Source organism: Gekko japonicus, unplaced genomic scaffold, assembly GCF_001447785.1.
Source record: "Gekko japonicus isolate JY-2015 unplaced genomic scaffold, Gekko_japonicus_V1.1 scaffold660, whole genome shotgun sequence".
Lineage (NCBI taxonomy): Eukaryota > Metazoa > Chordata > Lepidosauria > Squamata > Gekkonidae > Gekko > Gekko japonicus.
The window spans coordinates 144,997-169,609 of NW_015159728.1; the positions used below are offsets into that span (position 1 = coordinate 144,997).

Genomic DNA, 24,613 nt, shown 5'->3' on the forward strand with positions numbered 1-24,613 from the left:
AATGTTAATGTAGGCTGGCCAACATCTACAGTTGTAGGGGTCACTCTTTACCTCTCAGGGGGCTGGCCTGGGGAATGGAGTGAAGTTGGTCTTACTCAGCAATCAAGTGGTATGCAGGAATTTGATGATGTGAGGTTACCTGTTTGGAGAGACTTAGGAACAAATATGCTTCCTGAAATATTTCTTCAAATGCTGGATTGGTGATGGTCCTTTGATTTTCAGAATGTACAAGAGAAAGCAAAACGAATATATTGCTGTGAGCACATGAAGCTGCCTTTTACTGAACCATAGGTCCATTCAAGTCAGTAATGTCTACTAAGACTGGCACTGGTTCTCCAGGATCATAGGCAGAGGTCTTTCACATCGCCCACTACCTTGTTCTTTTAACTGGAGATGCTGGGGATTGAACTTGGGACCTTCTGCATGCCAAACAAATGCTCTACCCTGACCATTCATTTATAGGGTAATGTCTTAGAATAACTGCTGGTTTCTACATGTGGTTTAAATGTTAGGAGCTGGTTCCCTAATGACTCACTTGAAGTATCTACAGAGACTGGAGAAGGTAGCTTTTGCTGCTGGATGGGAGGGGTTTGGTTGAGTGAACTGTTAGTAATTTTGAGTTTGGAATGGGATAGTGGATTTGCCATTTGTATTTGTAGGGGTGGCTCTTTGCCTTCATTTGTGTTTTACTTCTGTATTGTGAAATAAATAAATGCCATCAATATTTTCTTCTCTGAATAATCATATTGCTACTTTTCCTTACATTTCTTAAAAGTATCATTTAACATTTTTTTGTGTTGGGCTGCATCTAGAGAACTTCATTTTGAGCTCTACTTTCGGAATGGATTGTTCTAGCCCCCCCCCCCCCTCCAGCTGTAGTCCTCTGCATCTCCTCTGAAATGGATTCTCAGAATGAGGGAACTCCTAGCATGGGATGCAGTGCAGGAGGCTGTGGTGGGGAAAGTGAATGGACAGAAATTGAACCGCCTCTTTGTGCAGGTGGAAGAACATTACATTTACACAATGGCTACTTTGGATCCAACTGTCTTACAATTAAAATTGATATGGTCAGTGAAGAGTCTTTCCTGGAAAACTTTGAATAGGAAAAATGTTGCACATCTGATTTAGGTTAAGACATTGAGCTGCAGACCAGAAGGTCTGTAGTTCAGCAGTTCGAGACCCTAGTGCCACATGATGGAGTGAGCTCCCATCTCTGTCCCAGCTCCTGCCAACCTAGCAGTTCGAAAGCAAGAAATTGCAAGTAGATAAATAGGTACCGCTTCAGTGGGAAGCATTCCGTGCACCTCTGCGTTTACCTCTGCATGCACCTCTGCCACATGACCACGGAAACATCTTTGGACAGTGCTGGCTCTTCAGTTTGGAAACAGAAATGAGCACTGCCCCCTAGATTCAGATTTGACTGGCTTTTGAGGAAGGGAAACGTTTACCTTTTAAAAAATATACTAAATATAAGTTGTATTATTCTCATAAGTTTTCTTCTCTTTTTTTCTCAAAAGTTTTTTCAATGGCTAGAAGTAGTTGAGCTGAAGTCTTTATTAGGGAAGGTTATTCAGTAAAATGTACTTAATTCACCTTAATTTTTTTATTGAAACAAATACAAAACTTTGCTTAGAAATTTTTAAATTGGAATATTTATAAATTGTTAAAGACATGACAGCTCAGTAGTATGCGTAGTTCTTATACTGGGTTGGATGCAATGACTCTGCTAGCAAGCAGGATCACTTAATGATTTTTTTTTCTCTTAGGGAAGAAATCTTGGTGAAGTGAAGTCATTAGACTGAATATGGCAGAAGGGAAATCAATTCAGTGCAAATTTCTCCCTGTTTTTATTTACAACATCTGTATCTCATCTTTCTGCCCATTTGGGGCTGAAGGCAGCTAATCGTAAGGCACTGGAAACAAGGCATATAATAGTTCTAGCACACCAAGATTCATGATATGCCACTATTTTACTTCAAAAGTTATTCTTCAGTTTTGAAGTATTGGGTGATTGCTTGACAGCAAAAATTATTAAGTAAATTAACATTTTTTATATTTCTTACTGAAGAATTAGGTGACCTTTAATATGAATTCATTGATATGTAATATCATAGGGCTGAAATCAAGATGATACATCTTGATTTGCTTGGAAACTGTGTTAAGTCTGTTTAGCTTATATTTGTATTAAAGGTAAAGGTTCCCTTAGGGGTGTGCAAAAAACAAACAGTATTTTTTGGGGTTTGGGTATATTGAATCCGAAAAATATCCATTTTCCCGATATTTACGAATCTGAATACCGGTATGGTATTCAGCTCAGATCATGAGCTACTCATTGCAAAATTCAGACTTAAACTGAAGAAAATTGGAAAAACCACTAGGCCATTCAGGTTTGACCTAGATCACATCCCTGATGAATATACAGTAGAGGTGAAGAATAGATTCAAGGGTCTAGATTTGATAGATAGAGTGCCTGAATAACTATGGACGGAGGTTCGTGACATTGTACAGGAGGCAGCAGTCACCACCATCCCAAAGAAAAAGAAATGCAAGAAAGCAAAGTAGCTGTCTGATGAGGCTTTACAAATAGCAGAGGAAAGAAGGAAAGGCAAAGGCGAAAAGGAGAGATTTACCCAACTGAATGCAAATTTCCAGAGAACAGCAAGGAGAGATAAGGAGGCCTTCCTGAATGAACAATGCAAAGTAATAGAGGAAAACAATAGAATGGGAAGGACTAGAGATCTCTTCAAGAAAACTGGAGAAATCAAGGGAGCATTCCATGCAAAGCTGGCCATGATAAAGGACAAAACCGGTAGAGACCTAACAGAAGCAGAAGAGATTAGGAAAAGATGGCAAGAATACACAGAAGAACTATACAAGAAAGACCTTGATGTCCTTGACAACCACGATGGTATAATCACTGACCTCGAGCAAGACATCCTGGAATGTGAAATTAAATGGGCTTTAGAAAGCATTACTAACAACAAAGCTAGTGAAGGTGATGGTATCCCAGCTGAGCTGTTCAAAGTCTTAAAAGATGATGCTGTTAAAGTGCTGCACTCAATTTGCCAGCAAATTTGGAAAACACAACAGTGGCCACAGGATTGGAAAAGGTCAGTATACATTCCAATCCCAAAGAAGGGCAATGCCAAAGAATGTTCAAACTATCGCACAATTGCACTCATATCACACGCTAGCAAGGTCATGCTCAAGATCCTACAAGCTAGGCTTCAACAGTACATGGATAGAGAACTGCCAGAAGTACAAGCTGGGTTTCGAAGAGGTAGAGGAACGAGAGATCATATTGCCAACATTCGCTGGATTATGGAGAAAGCAAGAGAGTACCAGAAAAACATCTACTTCTGCTTCATTGACTATGCTAAAGCCTTTGACTGTGTGGATCACAACAAACTATGGCAGGTCCTTAAAGAGATGGGAGTACCAGACCACCTCACATGTCTCTTGAGAAACCTGTATAAGGGCCAAGAAGCGACAGTTAGAACCGGATATGGAACAACTGATTGGTTCAGCATAGGAAAAGGAGTACGACAAGGATGTATACTGTCACCTTGCTTATTTAATATATATGCAGAGTACATCATGCGAAATGCTGGCCTGGATGAATCACAAGCGGGAATTAAGATTGCTGGGGAAAAGATCAACAACCTCAGATATGCAGACGATACCACTCTAATGGCAGAAAGTGAAGAGGACCTAAAGAGCCTCTTACTCAGGGTAAAAGAGGAGAGCGCAAAAGTGGGCTTGAAGCTCAACATCAAAAAAACTAAGATCATGGCATCCGGCCCCATCACTCCTTGGCAAATAGAAGGGGAAGTCGTGGAAGTGGTGACAGACTTCACGTTCCTGGGATCCCGGATCACCGCAGACAGTGACAGCAGCCATGAAATTAAAAGACGCCTGCTCCTTGGGAGGAAAGCGATGGCGAACCTAAACAGCATGATAAAAAGTAGAGACATCACCCTGCCAACAAAAGTCCGCATGGTCAAAGTAATGGTATTCCCAGTAGTCATGTATGGCTGCGAGAGTTGGACTATAAGGAAGGCCGAGCACCAAAGAATAGATTCTTTTGAACTATGGTGCTGGAGAAGATTCTTGAGAGTCCCTTGGGCTGCAAGAAGATCAAATCAGTCAATCCTAAAAGAAATCAACCCTGACTGTTCCCTGGAAGGCCAGATAATGAAACTGAAGCTCAAATACTTTGGCCACCAAATGAGAAGGGAGCACTCACTGGAGAAGACCCTGATGCTGGGAAAGATTGAAGGTCAAAGAAGACGGGGATGGCAAAGGGTGAGATGGTTAGACAGTGTCATAGATGCAACGAACATGAAATTGGGCAAACTTCAGAGGACGGTGGAAGACCGGAAGGCCTGGCGTGATCTGGCCCATGGGGTCACAGAGAGTCAGACTCGACTGTGCAACTGAACAACAACAAATTCGGATTTGATAAATGTTCAGGATTCCCATTTCCCCTCGGCTCCATTATACTGTATGGGAACCATTAAAGTCAGTAGTCCCAATAGGTTATAATGGAGAATTGATCTGGGGGTATCTGGGGCTCTGGGGGCTGTTTTTTGAGGTAGCAGCATCAAATTTGCAACATAGCTGCTGGTGCCTCTCTTCAACTCCCTTAGGTTTCAGAAAGATTGGACCAGAGGGGCCAAGTATGTGGGTCCCCAAAGAAGGTGCCCCCATCCTCCATTGAAACCAGTGGAGGGAGAAAAGGTGTTTAAAGGGATTGCAGTCCCTTTAAATGCCTTCTTGAAGGACTGAGTCCACCTGGAAGGCATTTAAAGGGACAGCAGTCCCTTTAAACACCGTCTTCAAGCCCTTTAACTTCGGCTATCTGGCAGTTTAAAAAATCCTGAATATTTTTGGGATTTTCAGGGACCAGCCTTTTTTGATAGCCGAAAAAATGGCCAACACTCTATCCAGCTGAAAGAGTATCCAGAAAATACCAATAAGGCATTTTTCTGATATTTTTCCAGCTCTAATTTAGTTGAACACACACCCTTAATTTGTATCTTTGACCAGGAAGTTGTATTATGTAATACAGATTTGTTATTTTAGTTTTGCAAAGACTAACAGAATAATCCTTTGCCGCGCCTGCACCACTAGTCCATTCCTGGTAGGAAAGGAGTGATTTTTGCTTTCCATGGTGCTATCGTGATAGTGTCCCTAGCAACTGCACCACTGTGTTTCATGGAGGTGGTGTTGAGAGACGGCAGGGACATGATTAACAGGTAGCCAGAATTAATGGTGGGGTCAGCAGGCGCAATGGTTGTGCCAGGTGCCTGTCCCAGCTTAGGGCCGGAGAGGGATGGGGTATATGAGGCTTGCCTGTTGTCAGCGGCACATCCCTCCACTCCCTTAAAGGGATCAAGTCCCTTTACAAGCCCTGGTCACCAGACGGTGGAGCAGGGATTCTAGCAGCACCCCCCTCATGGACCCCAGAAACTGCCTCTGCCCGCACTGAGCCTGAATCCCATGGAGGGGTCCAGTCAGCAGTCCATGCGGGTGTCCTCTGCTCATCAGCCGTGCCAATCCCTGTGCCACCCCTGCAGGAGGTGGAGCAGGAGAAGTGCTGGTGGGGTATGGATGGGGAGCCTGAAGGGCCTCTAAAAGATCCCCCAGCAGCCTCTCGATGCACCTCTGTCCCTCCCCATGCCTTTCATGACAGCAAGCAGTCCCTTCAGGTGCCTGGCAGCCGCTTGTCACAGATGCCGCGAGCCCTTGCTGTCCCCTGGAAAAGACCTCCTGCCAATCGCAGTGGCTTTCTAGCTGCTCCGACTCAATCACTGCCCACATGGCTGATAGGATGGGGTCATGCATGGGATGTCAGGCATGGTCTAGGGGCCGAAGTTCCCACCATTGTCCAGGCCACCTGTGGCCAGCACACCTCAGTTCAGAGAGTGTGGCTCACACTTGCCATCCATACCCCCCAAGTGTCTGGCAGCCCAGCTCCTCTGCCATCTGAAGACATTGAGTCCGCTCGCTGGCCCAATGAGGTACCCCGTGTCTGCAGGTTCATGGAGGCCATCGTGGCCACCTCCACACCCTGACCCTGAGGCAGACTCCTTGGCAACCCTATCAGAAGGAACATATATTTTAATGCTTTGGAGTCCTGGTAAATGGGGAAGATACATACTCCTTTTTGCAACAGCGTCATCAGAAACTTATTAGTTGTTGTAGATTTTCTGGGATGTGTGGCCGTGGTCTTGGCACTGTAGAACCTGACGTTTCGCCAGTAACTGATTGGCATCCTCAGAGGTATAAACACAGAAAGATGGAATACTCTCTGTGCCTTCGACAACATATCAGAAACTTAGATTTTCCTGGCATATTGCTTTGATGCTACCATAGAGCAAAACATGATGATTTTCATAGGTTTCAATATTGTTTGTAATGTCAGTCTTTCAGTATATAATGTATTTAAAAGGAAAGTTATATTGGATCGGATTCAGATGGTAATTTCGAGCATTCCTGTCTTATGTCGGCAGTCACCTCTTATCTCTGGCTTCAGTTGGAGAATAGTAAAAACTGCCATCTCTGCTCCACTGGCCTCTTAAATATGAGCAGTCCCACTTTACCATGACCGTATTGTTTTATTTTAGGGAGACAAGACTGCTTTGAGGACTGTTAAGATTTATGTTTATTGTTGTTAAGAGACTTGCTGAGGATGGGAGCTTTTAGTTTTGAAAGCTCATACTCCGAAAATCTTGGACTCAGATCTAGCTGTTCTACTGCAAATGGATCAAGTACCTGAAAGGCTAGTTACATACAAAGTAAAGGACCAATAACTAAAAAACTATAATTATACCATAAATATTATCAAAAGTACATGTATTTATTATCAATTAATTAAAAACAATACAGAATAAAAGGGTACAATATACACAAGTGGGACTTATTGTGACCAGACGCATTTTGGGCAAAGTGGCCTTCTTCAGTGGTCAAGCATACCAGTGGTCAAGTACATACAGGCTCAATGATACAATAATAAGACAATAAGTTAATCAATGTAGGACCAAAAAAGGAGTTTTATCATTACAATCAATTGATGCAAGGCTGGAGAATATTGGTGAGGATTCATAGAGTATAGCCTTGTGTCATGATCAGTTATATGTCCTGAATAATCTTACTATTGTAATTTTGGTCCAGAAGGTACAGTCAGATCAGAGCCAATGTACCAAATGTTGTGCATGAGCAGTCCATTTACATGATTATGGGTGAAGACAAAAAAGGAACTCCCACTATGAGGCTAAAGTTAAAGGGTACTTATCTTTTTGAAGTTGTAATTAAACATATTTTCAACATACTACTATGAATCTACACTGGCAATCGTTGGCTTTTGTTTCTGTGGCATGGCATAATTGCCTCTTGAGTTGATAGGTAATATTCAGAACCGTTTGTCTAGTTCGTTGGACCGCTTCATAATAGGTGTCTGCTTTTGCAGGTGTCAGTTTCACCATTCCTAGCCTGCAGGTGTCTTTTCATATGTTTATGTTGTTGCCCTGTCATTTTAATGCAGTGTGTCACCCTGAAGGTTGATGAGAAGGTAAATAAATTGACCTGTTTCACTTGTACATGTTGACTACTAGATAATAAAAGCTAGGGTTTTTCTAGCTATAAGACTTTGCTATTTTAATTGTCAGTAGCTTCCTCATTTTTTGGCACCGTGGAACAAATATTTATCTTCTGTTGAACAGTTTTCCAAATCAGACTGCATCTATAGTTTCTGAATACAGACCTTATCCAAAACCTCAACCTACAAAGTCCTAAGGAGACATCTTGAATTATATTGCATATAGTCTTGGGTTGGCATGTCTTGTATGAACTTCATTTGGTAGTTCTAAATTGGAGAATATGGAACAGAAGACTTTCAGGTGTTTTGCTTCTTTCTTGGACACGAGCAGTGGTGTATATATGAACAATGATTGCATATACTTGAGCTATTTCTCCTTTCTCCAAGTTGGCATTTAGTTAAGTCAGCTCTGTCGTGTTGGGTATTGGTATCTTGATGAGCTTTTAAATGTCATTTGTATCTCTGTTTTTTTGCTTTAAATTTTTTGGGGTCATCTATGCAAAAGTACTAGGGAAAAGTCTCCTATTGTGTAATTAAATTTTTGCAGTTACAGTATTTGCACCCTCTTAAGATGTGGCAGTAGAAAAGAGCAAGAGTCCAGTAGCACCTGAAGAAGTCAGCAGTGAATCACAAGAACCTTGCCACAAATTTTGTTAGTCTTTAAGGTGCTATTGGACATTTGTTCGTTTCTACCGTTACAGACTAACATGGCTACCCATGTTGATCTATCTTAAATTGTGGGACACTGTTGTGAACTATGGAGCAGAGCTGCTTCATGGAGGAGAGGTTCTAATATCAGTCTCTGAATTCCCCTGCCCATCTCTGTGGGAAACATAGACCACATAGTAATCTTTTGGAGAGTCTTGTAAGATACCATACATTAAAACTGGAAGTCTGTTGATATGTAATGATAAACTTTTGCTTTTCTTCTTTGTAGATGAGAGAGTTGATAATTGATATAACTTCCAATATTAAAATTTTAGTTTAAAAAAGAGGGTAGTTTAAAGAACCTGTAAAGAAAAGAGAACAAAATGGATGTATGTTATCTTTCCCTAGTTTTGAGCAGGGACTGTGGATTAGTGTTAGAGCACCTAATTTGCATACAGAAGGTCCCAGGTTCAATGCCTGGCCCCTCAAGTTAAAAGGATCATGTTGTAGGTGAACCCCTTTGCCTGAGACCCTGAAGTGCTGCTCCTAGTCAGAGCAGTCAGTATTGACCTTGATCCATATTGAAGCCTTATGTGGAAATGGAGCTAAAATTCTGAAGTCTGATTTGGAAATAATTTTTGTAACTGGTTATGTGACTGGAAAATGTGAATTGTGTTACTGATTTTGTTTTTTTGTTTTTTGTTTTTCAGGTGGGCTGTTGAGCTGTCAGTCTGCAGCTGAACAGCATGCAGTCCTTTCGGGAGCAGAGCAGTTACCACGGAAACCAGCAGAACTATCCGCAGGAAGTGCATGGTGCATCTCGGCTAGAAGAATTTAGCACCCGTCAGCAGGCTCAGATGTTCCAAAGCTTTGGAGGGGGTGGCAGCAGCAGCAGCAGCAGCAGCAGTGGGCGCCGTGGAGCAGCAGTGAGCTCTGCATCAATGGCTGGTGAGAGCTCTGGACATCAGAACTATCAAGGTTTCAGAAAGGAAGCAGGTGAATTCTACTATATGGCCTCCAGTAAGGATCCTGTGTCAGCTGGAGGACAGCAACATCCACAGCGTAGGCCTTCTGGGCCGGTGCAGAGTTATGGACCACCCCAAGGTAGCAACTTTGGGAGTCAATACGGAAGTGAGGGTCATGTGAGTCAGTTTCAAACACAACACTCCTCCCTTAGTGGGGTGACTCACTACCAACAGGATTATACTGGTCCTTTCTCCCCTGGAAGTGCTCAGTACCAACAGCAGACTTCCAACCCGCAGCAGCAACAGGTGCAGCAGATGAGACAACAGCTCTACCAATCACATCAGCCTTTATCTCAGGCATCCAACCAGTCTGCATCCAGCACATCTCATTTGCAGTCAATGCAGCGCCCTTCAGCCCTGCCTTCATCTTCTGGTTATCAGTTACGAGTTGGTCAGTATAGCCAACACTATCAGCCTCCTGCTTCTTCCTCGTCTTCATTTTCTTCTCCTCAGCGTTTTGGCCAAACTGGGCAGAACTATGACAGTAGTTACAGTGTGAATGCTGGCTCACAGTATGAAGGACATCCTGTGGGTTCAAGTGCACAAGCTTATGGGACTCAATCAAATTACAACTTTCAGACACAGCCAATGAAGAACTTTGAGCAGTCAAAGTTGCCCCAAGGAGGTCAGCAGGCACAAGGACAGGCACAGGCACAGGCACAGCAACAGCCTTCCTCACAGCATGTTATGCAGTACTCAAATACTGCTGCCAAGATGTCTCTTCAAAGTCAAGTGGGGCAGTACAACCAAGCTGACGTCCCTGTGAGATCACCCATGCAATTCCATCAAAATTTCAGTCCTATATCTAACCCTTCACCAGCTGCTTCTGTGGTCCAGTCTCCTAGCTGCAGCTCAACACCATCTCCTCTTATGCAAGGTGGAGAGAATCTTCAATGTGGACAAAGTAACATACCTGTGGCCTCTAGAAACCGCATTTTGCAGATGATGCCTCAACTTAGTCCAACACCATCTATGATGCCAAGCCCCAATGCTCAGGGTGGAGGATTCAAGGGTTTTGGTCTTGAAGGATTGCAGGAGAAGAGGCTTACAGATCCAGGACTAAGCAGCCTAAGTGCCCTAAGTAGTCAAGTGGCTAATCTTCCCAATACAGTCCAGCACATGTTACTCTCTGATGCTTTGGCACCTCAAAAGAAGAGCTCCAAAAGATCTTCATCGTCTAAAAAAGCTGATAGCTGCACAAACTCAGAAGGCTCCTCCCAGGCCGAAGAGCAACTCAAATCTCCTTTAGCAGAGTCCATTGACGGTGGGTGCTCCAGTAGTTCAGAGGATCAAGGTGAGAGGGTGAGGCAGTTGAGTGGTCAAAGCACCAGTTCCGACACTACTTACAAAGGGGGTAACTTGGAGCGATCCCACTCCTCACCGGCACAAGCATCTCAAAATGAGCCCACAAAGCTCAGCACCAGCCCTGCAGATGAGGAAGAAGAGGCCTCCCCACCTGTTGAAAAAGAGACTTTGGTAGCTGTGGAGACCACTCCAAAGGTCAATGAAAAGGCAGTTGGTGTGATAGTCTCTCGGGAGGCTATGACAGGAAGAGTAGAAAAGTCAAGCAGTCAGGATAAATCTCAACAAGATGATGTTCCTACAGGTGCTCAAGCACTTCCTTCTGCCAGTGGGGTAAAAGAGCCAGGTCATATGGGGCCACAGCAAGAGCCACAAGGAGGGAGTAAAGGGAACAAGAGTGGGGACAGCAGCACGAACCACAATGGAGATGGGAATAGCCAACCTGGCCATGCTGTCATTGGCTCTGGGTTTTCTGGCAGAACAGAGCCTTCTAAATCCCCTGGCAGTTTAAGGTATAGTTACAAAGACAGTATAGGGGTTAGTGTGCAGAGAAATACTGGCAACTTCCCTCAGTATCCTTTAGGGCAGGATAAAGGGGATTTTCCAGGGCATAGTGAACGAAAGGGACGGAGTGAAAAATTTCCCAGTCTGTTGCAGGAAGTCTTGCAGGGATATCACCATCACCCTGACAGAAGATATTCTAGAAATGCACAGGATCATCATGGAATAACTGGAAGTCTTGAAGGTACTATGCGACCAAATGTTCTGATTAGTCAAGCCAATGAATTAAGCAATAGAGGTCTTTTAAACAAAAGCATAGGATCCCTCTTGGAAAATCCACACTGGGGCCCCTGGGATAGAAAGTCAAGTGGCACAGTTTCTGAGATGAAACAGATAAATCTGGCTGATTATTCTGTGCCTAGAAAGTTTGAGATGGAATCCCAGTCTTCAGCTCATGAAGGAGGAGGTCTTTCTGAGAGACGATCAGTTATTTGTGATATATCTCCTCTGAGGCAAATTGCCAGAGATCCAGGGCCTCATTCTGTTGGGCACATGAGTGCTGATGGCAGGAGTGGAAGGAGTGACCGTCTAACTCCTGGTTTAGGTCAGTCAGTTATACTGCCTGGTGGCCTAGTGTCCATGGAAACTAAGCTGAAGACTCACAGTGGGCAGATCAAAGAAGAGGAATTTGAACAGTCCAAGACCCCTGCCAGCATGAACAATAAAAAATCAGGAGACCACTGTCATCTTGCCAGTTTTAAGCATGAGTCTTACCGAGGGAATGCTAGCCCTGGAGCTGCAGCTCTTGATTCTGCATCAGACTACATGTTGCAACAGGATAGCCGATCGGCACAACTGAGGCGAGGACCTGGCAGAATGGGAAGTAGCCGGGAGGGAATGAGGGGTAAATCTCCATCTCAATTCCATGATCTGGCAGACAAACTGAAGATGTCACCAGGTAGAAGCAGAGGGCCAGGGACAGATCTTCACCATCTGAATCCTCACATGGTACTCTCTGACAGGGTCAATCGGAGTTCCTTGCACTCTCCTTTCCCCCCCAATTCTGAAAGCTCATCTTTGGCTTCAGCATATCACACTAACACTCGCCCTCATGCTTTTGGTGATCCTACCCAAGTGCTGAATTCTCAGTACCACTACAAAAGGCAGCTATACCAACAACAGCAAGAAGAATACAAAGACTGGAGTAGCACCTCTGCCCAGGGGGTGATTGCAGCAGCTCAGCATAGGCAGGAATCAGCAAGAAAGAGCCCAAGGCAGCAGCAGTTCATGGACAAAGTAAGGAGTCCTTTAAAAAATGACAAAGATGGAATGATGTATCTCCATTCTGGTTCCTACCATGATGCAGGAAGCCAAGAAGCTGGCCGTTGTTTGTTGGGAAATGATGGCACTCTTCAGAATAAGTGTGCTGAAATGAAGCATATGAACCAGAAGATTCCGCAACATGAATCTGGTTGGGATCTCTCTCGGCAGGTGTCTTCAGGTAAAAACAGTGGATCTTTAGGGGCAGCCAGTCAGAAGAGATTTGGTCCTCAAGATGGTGATACGCATAGACGTGATGATGCTGGAGATGTACTTAAATCTGGTAATGCCATGGTAAGGATCCCTGGCCAAGAAGATCAGTCTCCTCAAAATCCTTTAATCATGCGGAGGAGAGTCCGCTCTTTCATTTCACCTATTCCAAGTAAGAGGCAGTTGCAGGAGATGAAGAATAGTGGCACTGACGACAAAGGGCGCCTGCTTTCATCATCAAAGGATGGCACTGACAGAGCATTCAACTCCTACGTCCACTCATCCCAGAACCAGGATGCTGGCAAGTCACTCCAAAAAGGAGAATCTTCTAGGAACCTTTCAGGTCCTGATAACAGAAATTGCTCTGCTGTTTCCCTCACAAGCCCAGCTAAAACAAAAATCCTGCCTCCACGGAAAGGACGTGGATTAAAATTGGAAGCTATTGTTCAAAAAATCACATCTCCCAATGTTCGGAGAAGTGCTTCTTCAAACTGTGCTGAAACTGGTGCAGATGCGGTCACCCTTGATGACATTCTGTCCCTGAAAAGTGGTCCTCCTGAAGGTGGGAATGTTGCTAGTCATGGGATGGAGGCAGAAAACATAAAAGAAGAAATTGTGTTAGATCAAGAGAGCCAAGAACTGACCGGTGAAGTGACAGTATCTTCTGAAGAGTGGCATGGTGATGGACATGAGTTAGTGAAAAAGGAGTCCTTGGAACTTGCTACTGTTGGCAAAGAGGGCTGCATATCTACTGTGGTCCCAACACCATCACAAAAATCTGTTGGTCAAGGAAGAACAGATGGATCCCTAACTGGAACAGGATCTTTGAGCTTTTCTGAATCAAAAACAGTATCCCCATCCAGTGTCTTGACTCCTGAACTAAATCCAAAGATTGAAGAGAAAGATGGTGATGCAGTTATTATGACACCCAAACCAGATCCCTTCCCCCCAAAAGGGTATTTTCCTTCTGGTAAGAAGAAGGGGAGGCCTATTGGTAGCGTGAATAAGCAGAAAAAACAGCAGCAACAGCCACTTTTATCAGTACCAGTAACACCTCAGCCATTGGAGGCAGCAGAAGATGGAGAACCGAAGCCTAAGAGACAGCGGAGGGAGAGGAGAAAAACCACAACACAGCCACGGAAACGGAAACCAAGACGAGCTGCTCCGATTGTGGAACCTCAGGAACCAGAAATCAAACTGAAATATGCCACCCAGTCTGTTGATAAGACTGATACCAAGAATAAGTCCTTTTTCCCCTATATTCATGTTGTAAACAAATGTGAGATAGGTGCTGTGTGCACAATAATTAATGCAGAGGAAGAGGAGCAGAATAAACTGGTGAGGGGCCGAAAAGGACAGAGGTCATCAACACCTCCTCCCAGCAATGTTGAGAGCAAAGTGTTGCCTACATCCTCTTTCATGCTACAGGGTCCTGTTGTCACAGAATCTTCTGTTATGGGCCACCTGGTCTGCTGCCTGTGTGGCAAGTGGGCCAGCTATCGCAACATGGGTGACCTCTTTGGACCTTTCTATCCCCAGGATTATGCAGCCACGCTGCCCAAAAACCCCCCTCCCAAGAGGTCCACAGAAATGCAGAATAAGGTCAAGGTCCGGCATAAAAGTGCTTCTAATGGTTCCAAGACAGATACCGAGGAAGATGAGGAAGAGCAGCAGCAGCAAAAGGAGCAAAGAAGCCTGTCCGCCCATCCTCGCTTCAAGAGACGGCATCGCTCTGAGGACTGTGCCGGGGCCTCTCGGTCCCTTTCGAGAGGTGCTGCTTGTAAAAAAGCAACCACTGAGGGTGGCAGTGTTGGTGAAAAAACTCCTTCAGACTCTAAACCCCCCATGTCCATTTCTGAAGGTGGCCCTGAATTGGAGTTACAAATTCCTGAACTACCTCTTGACAGCAATGAATTTTGGGTCCATGAGGGCTGTATTCTCTGGGCCAATGGGATTTACCTGGTCTGTGGCAGGCTCTATGGGCTGCAGGAAGCTGTGGAAATAGCTAAGGAGATGGTGAGTACTATGAATTAATGCTGCATTGTTTCTTATACAACCAGTTTCATGATGTTTCCCATCTTCTGCTTGTCTCATCTTCACCATGTTGTCAGTGTGCAAATACCATTGTAATTGTGTTCTATAGATACTGAGAACGAATTGTCAATTTATGTTGCCTTTTTTAAAATTCAGGTGTACAAATTTGTTTTGCGTACAATCTATCTTGGTGGTCTGTACGAAGTATACTGGCAACTTCTGAAAAACTAGGTGCTCTCAGTGGTTTTAAATTATGTGCTGTCACTAAAATAAGGGATGGGTTGTTGGTGAATAAGACAAATTTGCAGCACTGCAGAGCTATTCATTCCCCTTTCTGCCTTTTAGCACCTGCACTACTTCTTAGATTTCTAGGTTTTTTCTTCTCTCTATCACAGTGAAACTGAAAGAGTTGTATTTTATGAGGAAACAGTTATTCTTCCCTGCTTTTCAGGGACAGGCTTATATAGGATACCTGAATTAGAATGCAAAGTGTACCTGTGAGGAGACTTCTTATGCAGTGCAAAAGCTTAGTGGAACTAGGCTCTGTGTAGTCAGGATAGATGGTGCAGGTCACTTTCTCATGAAAGATGTGGACGAAGTTATTTAATTCTGTTCTGAATCTGTGCTCCAAAACAAATGCTTTTGAGACTATCAAGATGCTGTAGATTTAAAAATTGGTTCATATTTTAAATTTAAAGAATTTAATCACAGATTGTAATCACTGAGGAATTGTAATCACTGATGAAAGGGCAGATTTATTTTAAAATGTAAAACTATCTTGTAGATAAGTCTCAAACATTGACTAGCTCACAAAGCACATTATTAGCTTTCCTTCCTGTGTACAGCCTCTCTCAGAATCTGCCTAGTTTTGAGTATTAGATATAAGCCTTTCGCTGGAAATGTGAGGGAAAGGCAGTACACATGAGCAGAGTTCTCTCTAAATTGTGCTAGGGGCCACTGGCGCATAAAATTTTAACTTCCAGCTCAGGGAATTTAGCTTCAGCTCACATTAAGGCATTTCCCCTCCATTGGAAACAGTGGAGAATGGAGGTACCTCCTTCTGGGGCCCACAGAATTGGACCTCCTTGTCCAATCTTTTTGAAACTTGGTGTTTTATTTTAGGATAGGCATCAGCAGCTGTGCAAATTTGGTGCCTGTACCTCAGAAAGCAGAGCCCCAGATAACCCCAGGTCAATTCTCCATTATAACCTATGGGGCCCAATGACTATAATGATCCCCATAGGCTATAATGGAGCTAGAAAAATAGTGTTTTTTTACACATCCCTGTTATGCTTTTCAGTTTGATTTGTAAACTGCCTTGAATCACAGGAAAAGTTGGATATAAGTATTTGAACAAATAAGTAGTTTGGGCAGGTTGATAACTTCCTACTTGTGAGGTTAGGCAAGGTTCTGACAGTGATTGTTCCTCCTCTTTTATATTTTACCTGTAATGTGTCATATTTCACTAAAAAAAAAACCCCTCCAAAATTCTAACAGTGATTGTTCCTCCTCTTTTATACTTTACCTGTAATGTGTCATATTTCACTAAAAAAAACCCCTCCAAAATAGACTGGAAGTGTTTTCCCACCCTAAGTGCTGGCATGTTTTCTAAGGCTTGGTGCAAGGTGACAGTCTGAGCCCAGGTCTACCAATATAGTGGACTGGGGTAGGTAGATCTGTTCTCCAGAGGCCTGGTTCTAATCCCATAGAGGACAGCATTTTCTGTAATGAAATTTGACTTGATCCTGTTTTCTCTTATAATTTTTAAATTGTTCTTAAGATGTAGTTTAAATATAGTTTAAAATAATTCTGAGATTTTTACAAGGTTATCGAAATAATCTAAAAAACTAGTTCATGAGATAGTCAAATGTAGACTGACTGACAACTTCAATGCTACTAGCTTTTTTTGCTCACAAAGTCGCATTTTTGCTCACAACACTGTGGAACTTAGAGGGAACATTGTGAGGTCTCTGTATAGAACATAAGAGAAGCCAATGTTGGATCAGGCCAATGGCCCATCCAGTCCAACACTCTGTCACACAGTGACCAAAAATACCAGGTGCCATCAGGATATCCAGCAATGGGGCCAGGGCACTAGAAGCCCTCCCACTGTTCCCTCCCCCCCAACCACCAAGAATCACTTGCCCCAGACTGAGAGTTCCTATCTATACCTTGTGGCTAATAGCCACTGGTGGACCTCTGCTCCATATGTTTATCTAATTCCCTCTTGAAGCCATCCATGCTTCTAGCCACCACCACCTTCTGTGGCAATGGATTCCATGTGTCAGTCACTAGCCTGATACCCATGCTTTGCTACAGTATTTAAGCTCCGTAAATCCAGTTGTAATACTGATGATGTGAAGTTTAAAAGGTAACATTTGTTGTAGGAATTCTAATGGAGAAGATTGTAGTGCAAAGGATGAAGTGAGACATACATACAGTTTTCCCCCCTCTACTGAAAGACCTCTCTGTAGACCACAGTGGTGGTTCTGCCTCAGGTGCTAGGATCACCAGGCTGCTTGGTGAGCTCACTCTGGAGCAGGCTCCTAGAAAGGTCTTTTACTATCTCCCCATGAACATTCATAAACTCAATTGCCATGCTGGCTGTTATGAGAAATGTCTATTCAGGAGTCTTGAATTGCTGGTTTCTGTAACTATCCTCAACTGTTTGCAGTCTCTTTTTAACTATGTTTTTACCTCAGAACATTGAGATCCACAGCTGAGCAATCAGAGAGAGGTGGGTGCAAGCAGGCAGGTTTTACCTCAGAACTCTGAGCTACACAGTTGACCAATCCGGGGGGTGGCGTGACGCAAGCAGCCGGCCAGACAAATGGGAAACAATTGGGGGAACACAGTTTGCCCCTTTTTTACCCCCCTAGGGGTTGTGTTTCTCAGAAATCTCTTCGCAGTGGGGGTTGATGTCATGGTACGAATACACTCCCCTTATTTTGGGTATCTAGGTGCAGGGGTTTGGCCTGGGCATTGGATTTTTTTTGGGGTGTGTGGAGGGCATACCTTTTTTAAAACAAAAATGCTTCTGATTTATGTTACATTTAAGAAGTGGGACATAACTATGTATTCAAAACAACATCCGAGCAATCAGATATTGGGCAAGTTCATATGAACCAATTTTCTAGAACCCACATTGTGAGAAGTTAAATAAAGGAAACCACTTTTCTACAAATTTGGGGTATATTTCCATAGTGGGTGGGAGTGTGGCTAAGCTGGGCCAGGAGCATCGCTAAGGTGATCCTGCTGGGGCAGCCTCCCTGATGGATTAAGTACCTTGGCCCTGCTCCTACACCTGACAAACCCCGGCCTGTCGGGTGTCGGGGGGGGGAGGATTGTGTTTAAAGGCATCAGGGAGGCTGGGCCAGCGGCAGCACTAAGGAAATCCTGCTGAGCAAGCCTCCCTGATGGCTTTAAGGACTCCGTGCCCCTTCCAACCCTTGACAGGCAGTTGTCTGTCAGGTGTTGGAGGGTTAGCGTGTCTGAAGGCATTGTGGAGACCGGGCCAGCAGAATTGTTAAGGAGATGCTTGGGCAGCCTCCCCGATGGCTTTCAATGCTCTGCCCCTGTTCTTGCACCTGACAGACAACCACCTGTCAGGTGGAGGAGGGGTGGGTGGGAGTGTGTCAAAAACCACTGGGGAGGCTGGCCCAGCAGCATTGCTAAGGTGTTTCTGTTCGGGCAGCCTCCCTGATGGATTAAAGTACCCTGGCCCTGCTCCTACATCTGACAGATACCTGCCTGTCTGGTGTTGAGGGGGGGAGTGTGTTTAAAGGCATCAGTGAGGCTGGGCCAGTAGCAGCGCTAAGGCAATCCTGCTGAGCAAGCCTCCCTGACAGCTGTAAGCATCCCACCCCCTCTCCTACATCTGACAGGCAGCTGCCTGTCCAGTGTAGAAGGGGGAGGGGTGGGGTATTGCAAGCCATTGTGGAGACTGGACTGGCAGGATTGCTAAGGCATTACTGCTGGGACGGTCTCCCTGATGGCTTTAAGCACCCTGCATTTGCTGCTACATCTGACAGACAACTGCCTGTCAGGTGTAGGAGGTGGTGGGAACATGTTTGAAACCATGGGGAGGCTGGGCCAGCAGCATTGCTGCACCTCACAGGTGGTTATTGGCCATTCCTGATTTCCTCAACTGTCATTAGATCTCTGAAGTCTCCTGTAACTGTTTTTTTTTAACCTCAGAACACTGAGATCTGCAGCTGACCAATCAAAGAGTGGGGGGTGCAAGGAGGCAGCAGTCTGGCAGCCACATAGGAAGTAATGGGGGGAGCACATTTTACCCCTTTTGACCCCCTTAGGGGTCAAATTTATAAAAATCACTTCTTAGTGAGCATCCATGTCATGGTAGGAGTGCTCTCCCCAAATTTCGTGTTTCTAGGTCCAAGGAATTGGCCTGGGCATTGGTTTTATGGTGAGGGGACTTTATTTTATATATATAGATAGATGGAGTAAAACATGTTTAAATAAAAATAGTGGAGAGAAGCATAAAAAAACCCCTAGCTGCGCTGGAGCCAATTTGCTCTGAAAGATGAGTGAAAGATTACCAAGCAAGCCTGAGGTAGTTAAGTTTTTTTCTGAATTTTTCAACTGATCTTAAGCCAGAGCTTTGTATTACGCAACTCTTTAAAGTTAGTATCGAGATTGTAAATGCTTTAGTCTCCATCTGCACTAAGACTTGTCCACCAGATTCAGTAGATCTAAATGATCATTACTATGCAGGTGTGAAGACCCAGGAAAAGCAAACCATTTCTTCCCCAGGAGGACTTTTAGGGATCTCTTGGGGGGGGGGGGAACCTCCTATGAAATATATTCTCTCTTGGAATGAGAAAATGCATGTTAAGAAAAGTTGTTACTGACTCAAAATATGTAGTATGAAGCATTACATAGTGATGATCCTTGTGTTTCCTGTAGACACGTAATGTATTTGCAAATATATGTTCATTATTTGAATGTGACTAATTTGTCCACAGTATGCTATTATAAGGGGCCCATATACAGAGTAGGAAGATTTTTCTGCAATCCTGGAGAAATCCCCAGGGGTGCTGAATAATCTGAAAATGGAAAAGAAAAAAAAATGAAAGAAATTTATCCTCATCTTTGGCTGAAGTAATGTTTGCAGTTGCATAATTGCAAATTGAAGGAGAAAAATACTGAAATGTATTGTCATGGGATCTCTGCTGCCATTTTTTTGGGGTTGCCTGATATCCCAAATACATTGCTGGGGTAGGAAATGGTGAAGGTGGGTGACAGCAGTGGCTAGGAGGGTGGGAAAAGGAAGGAAATACAGATGACTGTGTCTTGGGGTGGATTATTCTGTGTAGTGCAGGTGGATAAGGAGGTGGGCGATAGTGGCTGCTGGGAGGAAGAGAAGGCACACAAGTGGAGTACAGCTTCGGGGGCAGAAATGGGGGGGAAGATGTGTCATGATGCTGTGTAGGCTCTGAAGACATTAGTTGGGAAGAGGGAAGTTGCTGGTGACTGCAGGATGCTGAGGCCAGCAGATGTGATAGACTTTTTCTGTGCATTTTTATTAGTCCCTTGCTTATTCTCACAGCACTGTACGCAACTAAGCCATTAATACTTCTAACTTCCGTAAATTTGCCAAATAATACAATTTTTGTATGAGAATATATAAATTATGCATTTTATTCTGTTAAAGTGTGTGGGTGTGTGTATATTTCAAGTTTTTCCAGCATTACCAATTTTAATGTCGCATCAGAATTTCAGAAGAAATTTAGATCTCTTTGAGGTTTGTTCTTGTATGTTACTGTCTTTTGCAGGATTTGGGAGAGGGTTTTTAAAAACAATTTTAGATGGGTCAATATGTAGTCTAGAAACTGGTTATTTTTGTCTGTCATTCTGGAAATACTATAAATTAATTATCCATATAATTTGTTCAAGTTAAGTTCTAGTGCACCCACAGATATTCACAGCCAGCAGTAGTAGTTCAATATTAAATTACTGCTGTAAGATCCAAGGTTGTTTGTTGCATCTTGTGGGATGCTTGATAAGTCTATCAATGGCTACTAGCCATGATGACTGAGGAAAACCTCCACATTCAGAGGGACTAAACCTCTGAATCCCAGAGCCAGGAGCCAATATCAAGGGAAGTTTTCAGCCTCTATGCCCTGTTGTTGGCTGTCCAGAGGAACTGGTTTGTATCTGCGTGAGACCAGGATGCTGGACTGATCCAGCTGGGCTCTTCTTATGTAAGGAGTAGGTGTGGGACATGCCACACTTTCAGAATTCTACCTCTAGGTTGTTAAAGGAATGTCACAAAGTGTTCTGCAAAGAAGACAACTCTCTTGTAATGAATTGTGCATGACAAAAATGTGGATAGTTTTACAGTTATTTACCTGATTTGTATTACTGTTCACGTTCATCAGTTTCTGTTGATTTTGCCATTTAATCTCAGATGCCTTTTGTACAAACAGTACTGTAAATGTTTGTACATATCTGAAGGACCGCTTCTTCCCATATGTGCCCCAAAGAGCCTTGCGATCACAGGATCAACACTTACTGATCACTCCTGGCCCCAAAGACATCTGCTTAGCCTCGGCCAGGACCCGGCCTGATGGAATCAGCTCCCACTGGAGATCGGGGCCCTGCAGGACCTCCTGTCGTTCTGCCGGGCCTGCAAAATGGAGCTGTTCCGCCAGGCCTTCGGGTGAGGCGGCAGGCGTCTATCTTAGTTGGCCTCTCTGCTCTAGTCCCCAGTTCATTGAAAGGGCCCAGTTGATTCCACCTTGCGGTCCTAACAGATTTATATGAAACCGTCGCTACTTGTGTGAATTGTATTGTTTATTGTTTTAATGATTTTAATGCGATTTTATTGTAACGAGTTGGTGTCTTGTGATCCGCCCTGAGCCCGCTTTGGGAGGGGCAGAATAAAAATCTCAAAAATAAATAAATAAAATAAAATAAATATTCCAAATTGGGAGAGTATTAAAATGTTCACGAGAATCCTGTCAGTCCCAGAATAATTAATAACAGAAACAATACACTTCCCTATGTCAGCATTCATTGGTTTACGCCTGAAATCACATCACATTTAGGCAGTTGTTCAGTGTTTACTGTGTATCTAATAAACTTTTGGTTGTCTACAGAATTAGTCTTAGATAGTCAACATTCACCATATTTTGGGCATTTATGCATATGAACAATGCATATTAACAATGAATTGGATCCCATGGAAAAGATCCACATATGCAAGGGGATGTGATTTTCACTGATTCCCTTCCCTGCTGTGGCATCCCTTTAATTGCTCACTCATGCTGATCTTGTGGGTCCCCTGTCCCTCCAGAACAGCATTGCAGGGCATTTCAGACAGCAGCAGCAGTGGGCAGGAACTTCCATGCAGGAGTGGGCAGGTACATCCATACATGGAATTTAGACAGGATCCAGCCCTTTGAAACAGATGTGAATATCTATGTACTAGCAGCTTTGGATTATTTTGACTTCATCTGTTATAGATCTTTTGTAGAACTTCTATAGTTATAAATAATACATCATTTTAAGAATTCAAAATATTTTGGGAGTAAGCATTTTTATACGCATCATACACACAATTATGCAGAGGGGAATAATTTGGAAAATAAACTACAATATAATTGTATGTTGAAATAGTACTTACTATGACAAAAAGGGTTGTGGAAATCAGAGCAAAGTACAAAAATATACCAAAGAAAGGCTTAGGCTTGTAACAAATCAATGATCTTGCAGCAGTTGTTTTATCCTTCTTTTTATCACATGATTTCATTACTAATTTAATATTTCATTTTTTGTTATTTTGGGAAAATAACAGTGGGAGAATGTCTCTCTTTGCTGTGCCATGGTTCTGGTGCACTCTTCCTTCCTTTAAGTATATGAAAAGCTCAGTTGATGTAGCAAGAAGGTGGAGGAATCATACACAATGTATCTTGCCACATTTCATTTCTCGGCATGTGGCATTTCAAAATTCATGCCTTTCCTCATAGCATTAATCCCAGCTGCTTATGGATTGGGTCTTCTCAGCCTCCTAAATGTGATGTTGGAGTGGCTAAAGCTATTGAGGGAGGCACTGTCATAGAATCATGCGTGATAATTTGACTGGCTGAAGTAATGCCTTGCTTCGTAGAATGTGGCTCTAGGGAAGAAGTGGTTGAGGTGGGTCAGTTAATTGCTCCTTCACCTGACACTTTGGTAAATTTGGGATGTTTGTGCCGGGGGCGGTTTTTTCTTTCCATCTCAAGTGTATCTCTGATTGCAGTCACCTTAGTTTCATGGGAGAAAAATAAATGGGAGCTACTGACTTTATATTCTTTAAAGGATCTACAGTTGGTTATGTTTCTGAGGTGGAGCACAATTTGGCCCTAACTCCGTATGCTGATAAATCCAGTGGTAGGAACAGAAACACAAGGTGAAAGGGGTAGCTAGTTTTGATTCTCAGTGATGTCATGCATTGAACACCCTTTACTTTCTCCCATAAGTCAATAGAAGGGACTCATTCTAATGGGTGAAAATAAATACAGATAGAACCAGGGGTCGTTTGGGGCTGGAGTGGGCCAGAGTGCTGCTCCGGGAGCCCAGGAACTGGCACAAATGGCGGTGGCGGCAAGCCCCGCCCCCAGCTCCCCGCCTCCAAGCTCCTTCTGCCTAGAGCCGCGCCGCAGTACTGGCGCAATCTCTCCATTATATTCTATGGCCCCATAGAACACAATGGAAAGATCGTGCCGCCACTGTGGTGCGATACCAGACAGAAGGGGTTTAAACTTTAAACCCCTTCTCTATTTGCTTCCCCCCCTCCTTGGCAGGCTGGCTGGGGAAGCAAAAAAAGGGGGGGGTCTTCAAAAGCCTCCCCTTTCCCAGCCAGCCTGCCTGGGTGGGTTGGGTGGGAGCAGCGGCGCGATCTCTCCATTCTATTCTATGACCCATAGAATAGAATTGAGAGATCTGCAGAGAGAAGGGGTTTAAACTTTAAAATCCTTCTCTCTACCACCCCCCCGTCCGCCTTGGCAGGCCAGCTGGGGAAGCAAAAAACGGGGGGGGGGAGCAGTGGCACAATCTCCCCATTCTATTCTATGGGCCATAGAATAGAATGGAGAGATCACCCCGCTGCTTCGCTCCCCCCGCCCGCCTTGGCAGGCCGGCTGGAGAAGCAAAAGAAAAGGGGGGGGGATCTTCAAAAGCCTCCCCTTTCCCAGCCAGCCTGCCAAGGCAGGTGGGGGGGAGGAGCAGTTCCGCGATCTCTCTATTCTATTCTATGGGCCAGCTCCATTCTATTCTATGGAGAGATCTGCAAAGAGAAGGGGTTTAAACTTTAAACCCCTTCTCTCTTCGCTTCCCCCCCACCCACCTTGGCAGGCCAGCTGGGGAAGCAAAAAACTGGGGGGGGGTTCTCTTCAAAAGCCTCCCCTTTCTGAGCCAGCCTGCCAAGGCGCGCTGGGGGGGGGAGCGAAGAGAGAAGGGGTTTAAACTTCTTTGGAATCGCACTGCAGCTGGGGAAGGGAAGGGGAGACTTTTGAAGATGCCTCCCCCCTTTTTGCTTCCCCTTCTGACATCACTTCTGGTGATGTCAGGGGGTGTGGCATATGCTAATGAACCATTATGCTAATAGCTCATTGGGTATGCTAATGAGCTCCTGCAGCTCTTTTTCTGTGAAATGACCCTTGGATAGAACAGGGTAGGTTTGAGGACTTGAGACATAGGGCCACAAAGGGTTGCTGCTTAGGGTTGATCAGCTGAGCAGTCAAAGCTATGAATGCCTTATGTGGATATCCTGTGATAGTGAAGACAGGGACAAGAACTTCTAGAACTCCACAGAAACCAGGATGTTCATGTGTATGTACTATGTTCAGAGGGTGATGTTTCTTGTCCTGTATCTCTTGTCTAGATAACTGAGGACGAAAATGGAAAGTTAAGTTTAGTGGGCTTGCAGAAGCTGCCGTTGTTGTGGAATGAACTAAAAACAGCTTCTTGC

The 24,613-nt window shown here is 44.1% G+C and overlaps 1 protein-coding gene across 3 annotated transcripts in view; it reads left to right on the plus strand.

Annotated features, from left to right (window-relative positions):
* Positions 1–24,613, plus strand: part of TCF20 (transcription factor 20 (AR1)) — a 159,584-nt gene that overhangs the window by 81,396 nt on the left and 53,575 nt on the right. For all 3 annotated transcript variants that reach the window (XM_015427336.1, XM_015427265.1, XM_015427409.1), the window contains exon 2: positions 8,959–14,622. In XM_015427336.1, the coding sequence (XP_015282822.1) occupies positions 8,995–14,622 (5,628 nt within the window). In that variant the 5' untranslated portion in view covers positions 8,959–8,994. The remainder of the gene's footprint in view (positions 1–8,958; positions 14,623–24,613) is intronic.